This window comes from Lutra lutra, chromosome 17 (assembly GCF_902655055.1).
Source record: "Lutra lutra chromosome 17, mLutLut1.2, whole genome shotgun sequence".
Taxonomy (NCBI): Eukaryota; Metazoa; Chordata; class Mammalia; order Carnivora; family Mustelidae; genus Lutra; species Lutra lutra.
Genome location: NC_062294.1, coordinates 43,183,471 through 43,188,767, shown reverse-complemented (window position 1 = coordinate 43,188,767; position 5,297 = coordinate 43,183,471). Strand labels below are relative to the sequence as shown.

General features: G+C 51.0%; 1 protein-coding gene across 3 annotated transcripts; it reads right to left on the bottom strand.

Moving 5' to 3' along the window:
• Positions 1 to 646: 646 nt before the first annotated feature.
• On the bottom strand, positions 647 to 3,863 carry FFAR2 (free fatty acid receptor 2). Of its 3 annotated transcripts, none has more exons than XM_047709609.1 (2): positions 3,348 to 3,863; positions 647 to 2,382 (listed from the first exon to the last, which is right to left on the bottom strand). In XM_047709609.1, the coding sequence occupies exon 2, from the start codon at positions 2,373 to 2,375 to the stop codon at positions 1,386 to 1,388; it is 990 nt and encodes a 329-aa protein (XP_047565565.1). In that variant the 5' UTR covers positions 2,376 to 2,382; positions 3,348 to 3,863; the 3' UTR covers positions 647 to 1,385. The 3 variants fall into 3 exon arrangements, with proteins under 3 accessions (XP_047565565.1, XP_047565564.1, XP_047565566.1); XM_047709608.1 differs by having other exon boundaries at positions 3,343 to 3,860; XM_047709610.1 differs by lacking the exon at positions 3,348 to 3,863 and adding an exon at positions 2,873 to 3,322.
• Positions 3,864 to 5,297: the final 1,434 nt, after the last annotated feature.

Genomic DNA, 5,297 nt, shown 5'->3' with positions numbered 1-5,297 from the left:
CTGAAGGATGCTTTCTTGGACAGATTGGGCCTCCGAGCTGGGCCAGTGATTCCTTTCCTGAGCTGCCTAGCAATACTCACTGGGGAGCTTTTCAAAGCTCATCTGCTGTCCCACCCTTAAAGAGCCAGTAGATTGTAGGGGGCCATGTGTACTATTTTTGTAGGTCTGCTTGCAATTCTGCTGTATGACCTCTCTTGCAGACCTCTAGGTCGAGGCTAGGGGCAGTTAACAAGAGAGTGGCCGAGGGGTCCTTATTGTGGAGAAATGGAAGGTGGGATTGGGCAGGGAGACAGGATAGAAGTAGGCAATGGAATGATAGGATAAGAGTTCCTGGGACCAAAACTTTGGACAATAGGAAAACACTGCAGGTTTCTAAGCAGGAGAATCACGTGGTTAGGCCCCTGTCCACCTGATGATGTTAAGTCAGGATTCACCCCCCTCCACTCTCTTTCTAAGTCCCGTCTCTGTTCACCAATGGAAACAGGATTCCATCCCTCCCCCAACTCCACTCATTACACCCTGACCTTAAAATTACTTCTGTGGTTTCACATGCATCACCCTCCCCCTGTGCTGCTGAGTCGGCTTCTTCCTTTCATGTTCACCCTCCCCGAACCTGTAGAAAAGCACAGAAATTGTGGACACTCGCTTCAGAGTTTTACCATCTTTATTTTCAATCTGCCAGTCCAGGTTGTCTACTCCTGTGCTAGTCTGTGTTGACCTCCGACTGGCCAGGCTGTGTCCTGACCTGTGTGGAGGTGCCACAGAGGGAGAAGACGAGACCCAGACTTCAGGCAGGTTTAATACGGGGAGACAAGATATACACGTGATGACTGGAGCATATTTACAAAGTGGCAGGTCAAAGCAATACAGTGCAAACCTAGATCGTTAGAAGGCACAGTCCTCAGTCCTCCCACTTTGTCCTCTTGACTCATAGTCTTCCTGAGTCTTCCTTGACCTCATGTGGTGTTCTCGTCCATCTCTTCCCTGTTGTCTCCTTTCTAGTATCCACAGCTAGACCAGTGTCTGGGTGGTGTTTCAAGGTGTGTAGCAAGATTCCTTTAGGACTCTGCTTCAGCCTGATCATCCTCAGCTCCCAACTATCTCACGAGGACTGAATTTGTGTTAGCTACATTGCTTCCGAAACCCCGGTCTGAGAGTGCTTCTAGGCCTAACCATTTCTCCTTTTGTCCTGGAGCTGTGCTCCTTTGGGAAGAAAACTTCAGTCAGAAAAGTATACCAAGCCTCAGAGAGAGATTTTTTACAGCCCCAGCAGTGGCTTGATCTGTGGATTTCTGACCCTGGGACGGGAACCCTGCTGTTTCCCCCTCTCCCAGCCTGTTCAATGCTTCTGTCACCCAGCGTGCCTCCAAAGGTCTAGAGCACCCTTAGTCTGTGGTGAAGTCAGAACTCGGAGCTCCCTCTGCTTGACTCACACCCCTGTCCGCATTTGTCCCCTCTGCTGTCTCTTGGCCTCTGCGCCCCAGCAGGGAAGAGCCCCGATGCCGCAGGATCTGCAGCCCCTTTCCAAAGGCTCTGCGCACAGCTGACGAAGAGAAATAGAAAAGCAGGGGGTCCAGACTGGCATTGAGGGAACTGAACACCACGGCTTCAGCCCTCCACTGGGGGCTCTTCCTTGTGAAAAACCCCACCAGGTGGGATATGTTGTAAGGCCCAAAGCACACCAGGAAATTGAGAAGCGTCACGACAGCCAGCCCTACAGCTCTGCGCCGCCTCTGGGCCCCGACATGGGGCTGCGTGAGCATGATCCACACGAAGCGCCAGTAGCAGAAGATGGTGATCACCATGGGGACAAAGAAGAGGAAGAGGCACAGCTCCAGCCGCACTGGGAGCACCACATTCAGCTGAGACTCGCTGAAGTTCTCGTAGCAAGTGATGCCGTCGTCATTCGTGCCATTCCGGGTTGAGTTCCAGTACTGACCAATGATCACAATGGTGCAGTGACCAAAGGACATGATCCAGGCCACCAGGGCAGCAATCACTCCGTACACAGGCTTGCGGGACAGCTTGTACTGCACAGGGAAAGCCACTCCCAGGTAGCGCTCGATGCTGATGCCCGCCAGGAGCCACGTGCTGCAGTAGATGCTGCTGTAGAAGCCGAAGCCCGTGAGGGCACAGAGCAACTCGGGCAGATACCAGCGGAAGTCGTACGCGGCCTCAATCATCTTGAAGGGCAGCAGCACCAGCAGCAGGAGGTCCGCAAGCGTCAAGCTGAGCAGGAGGATGTGGATGGGGGCAGGGTGGGGCTGGCGGACGCGTCCTATGAAGGCCCGCAGGGCCAGGAGGTTGGCAGGGAGACCGGTGAGGAAGATGATGATGTAGGCCGTGAGGATGAGGGGGTTGCGCCAGGAGGTCATGATGGCTCTGGAAGAGGTTGGAAAAGGGCAGGGTCAGGAGGTCCCACTCCCAGCCTGTGGTCCCCCTCTCCCAGCTCTGGTTCAGGATGGAGACATCCTCCCTGGTGCTCTCCCCTTCCCAGGCCAAAGCTTTCTGCTGCTGCCAGCGCTTGCTCACACCACCTGCCGGAACTGCCCAGAGCAATTATTGACTTTGCCTGGGGCGGGATATTAAGCAGTAGTTATTACGTTTGCCATCATGTGTCTCTGGGGGGGACCAACCCTTGGCTTTCTCCTCTCCTCACAGATACAGGAAGCTACAGTTATCAGCTTCCACCTTTCCTTAAGTTCTTTACTAGAGATCTGCGGAGAGAAAAGGCAAGCCTCATCTCACGAGGGGAGGGCCGTGAGCTTCCTCTCAGGAGAACCCAGGCCGTGAGACCCAGTGCCAGCTCTCTACCAGATCCCACCACATGCCCAGGAAGCAGGTGCCTCGCCCCCCCAACCCATCCCCCTACCTCCTCTTCCTCTCCTTTTGCAGAACACAGATTCTCCTCCGCCTTTTTCTCCCCTGACCAATGCCGGACTCTGGGACTAATACTGAAAAGAGGAAGCTAAGGAGGTGTAAGGGAGGGGCAGAGGGAAGGAAGGGTGAGCCTGTGTTATCTTTTGGGGCTTGTCCCCTCAAAGACTTTAGAGCATATTCACTAAAGTCCAGTGTTTTGACTCTCAACAGAACTCTTAACGGGGTCACTCAGGTTCCACTTCGCTTGTAACCCTTGCTGCCCAAACACAGCCCGGCCCCTCCATCCTCTCTCTGGGCTTGAGGTCCCAGTCTGTTTCCTCGATCCCACCTCCACTGGCTCCTGTCTCCAGGTATGAGCCTCACATCCAGTTTCTCACAGGCTTCCAGCAAACCCCCCAGCACCTCCCCCTCCTCTCCAGATCCTAGCATCACTTCCCAGAGCACAAGCACTGAGCCAGACGCCTTGCCTTGTCTTCAATCCAGAGAGATGGCTTCTTGGGATTAGTCCTGAAGGGAAGTCTGAAATCTTCTGGGAAAGAGGAACAGCACTTTAGCCACTGCTACTGCCCATTTCACACAGGAAAAAATTGTAAGGAACCCGCTGGTAGAAAGCTTTTATACTAGCACAAGTCATGTGACCAGAGAGAGGAAGGTCAGTAATTGAACGCTGTCTCCTCTCAAACCTGAAGGATGGGGCACCTGCCAGCATCTTCAGTCTCCCCCTAGAGATCCTCGCTCTGACTTCCAAACCCAGCTTCTCTGTCCCTGGGTCCTGAAGTATTTTTTCATTCCTATGCATTTTTCCTATTTCTCAAGTCAGATGTTCTTATCTTCTCTTTTCTAGGCAATTTCTTTTGTAATTCTTCTCATTTTCAGAAAAGAAGTTTCCTCTTTCCCTTTTAGTCTTCAGTTTTTTTCTTTTCTATGTGGTCTCTTGTCCTCTGCCCCCAACAGGTTTCTTTTGCTCTCCTGATTGAGACAAATGGGTTTCGCCTAGCCTGAGTCTTGTTCTGGTGGAAATAGCATGGGTTTTAGAGTCATGCAGGTGTGGGCTCAAACCCAAGTCCCTTTCCTGGGGCCTTAGGGTAGAGGACTTTTCTGAATTTTAGCTTCCTTTTCGGTCAAGTGAGGATGGGAATACTTACCTCCCAGGGTTTCAGTGAGGCGTAGATGAGATAGCATATATGAAGCATATGGCCCAGTGCTGAGTGCTTAGTGGGTGCCCATAATTGGAAGCCTGCTGGCAGGCTTAGAGAGAGTGAGCCACTTGCTAAAATATCCAGAGTTTGAGGGCACTGATGTGCTGTCTGACTTGGGGGAGTGTCAGGGTTCAGGAGGCGGGATGTGCCTGCGTGGCTTTCTACGGGGGAGTTGGACTCAGGCTCCCGTGTCTTTCCCCCAGGTGTTCCCTCTCCCTGTAGGCTGGGTCCAGCCTCTGAGCCACCCTTGCTCCTTCCTTACTTTTCCCCCCTCTGTGGAGATCCAGGTTAGAAGCTACTCGATTCCTATCCAAATACACCCGTCTGAGGAAACCAAGTCACAACACGTTTTCCTCTTGACTTAGGGAATGGCTGTCTGTTTTGCCATCTGTGGCCTGATCCCTGCTCTCAGAATTCTTTCCCCGGAACTTATACTCTCCCCCTGTTGTTTGCTCAGTCATTTCCTCAGTCAGTCATTAGTTTTGTAGCCTAGAACCTTGGGGTCCGGAGATCTTAATATTTAGCTTTTCTTTCTCTTCAGCTCTACCCTTCTCTAGAACCAAGGAGTTTGATCTTTGCATTTATCTCCTTCTCCCAGCACACACGTGCACTTCCCAGATAAATGGGAACTATTTATCTGTTGCTTGCTACCAAAAACATTTGTGTCATTTTGCTTTTATGATTTTCTGCAACTATTCTTGAGGATCTGGATTTAATGGCCCAGCAGAAACTTCTGACACACAGGTGTTGAGGAGTAGGACCACTGTTTTATTTCTGCATGTCCTTCCCCTGCTCTGTGCCTTCCTCCTGTCACTGGCATGTCACCTGTGTTGAAGGGGCCAGTGAACCCCATCCTCCACATTCGGGGTAGTTATGAAGATAACATAATAAAGGAAACTTTGAACTCATGACTCACAACACCCACCTATGTCACAGGAAAAGGAAACGCAACCTTTTGGGCTGAATTCAAGGGCTGAGCTTTCACAAAGGCGATGTCTTTCACAATCTCATCCAAGTTGTTTTCTTTCATCATCATCATCATCATTACAACCCAGCTTTAAAATAGGAAGTTGGGCCCATTATTTAAAATTATATATGATCACTTTCTCTACTTCCTTATTCACTGCTCTTGTCCCCTGCCCCTCTAATCTGGGTTATATCCCTATTTTTTTTTTAAAGATTTTATTTATTTATTTGACAGGGACAGATCACAAGTAG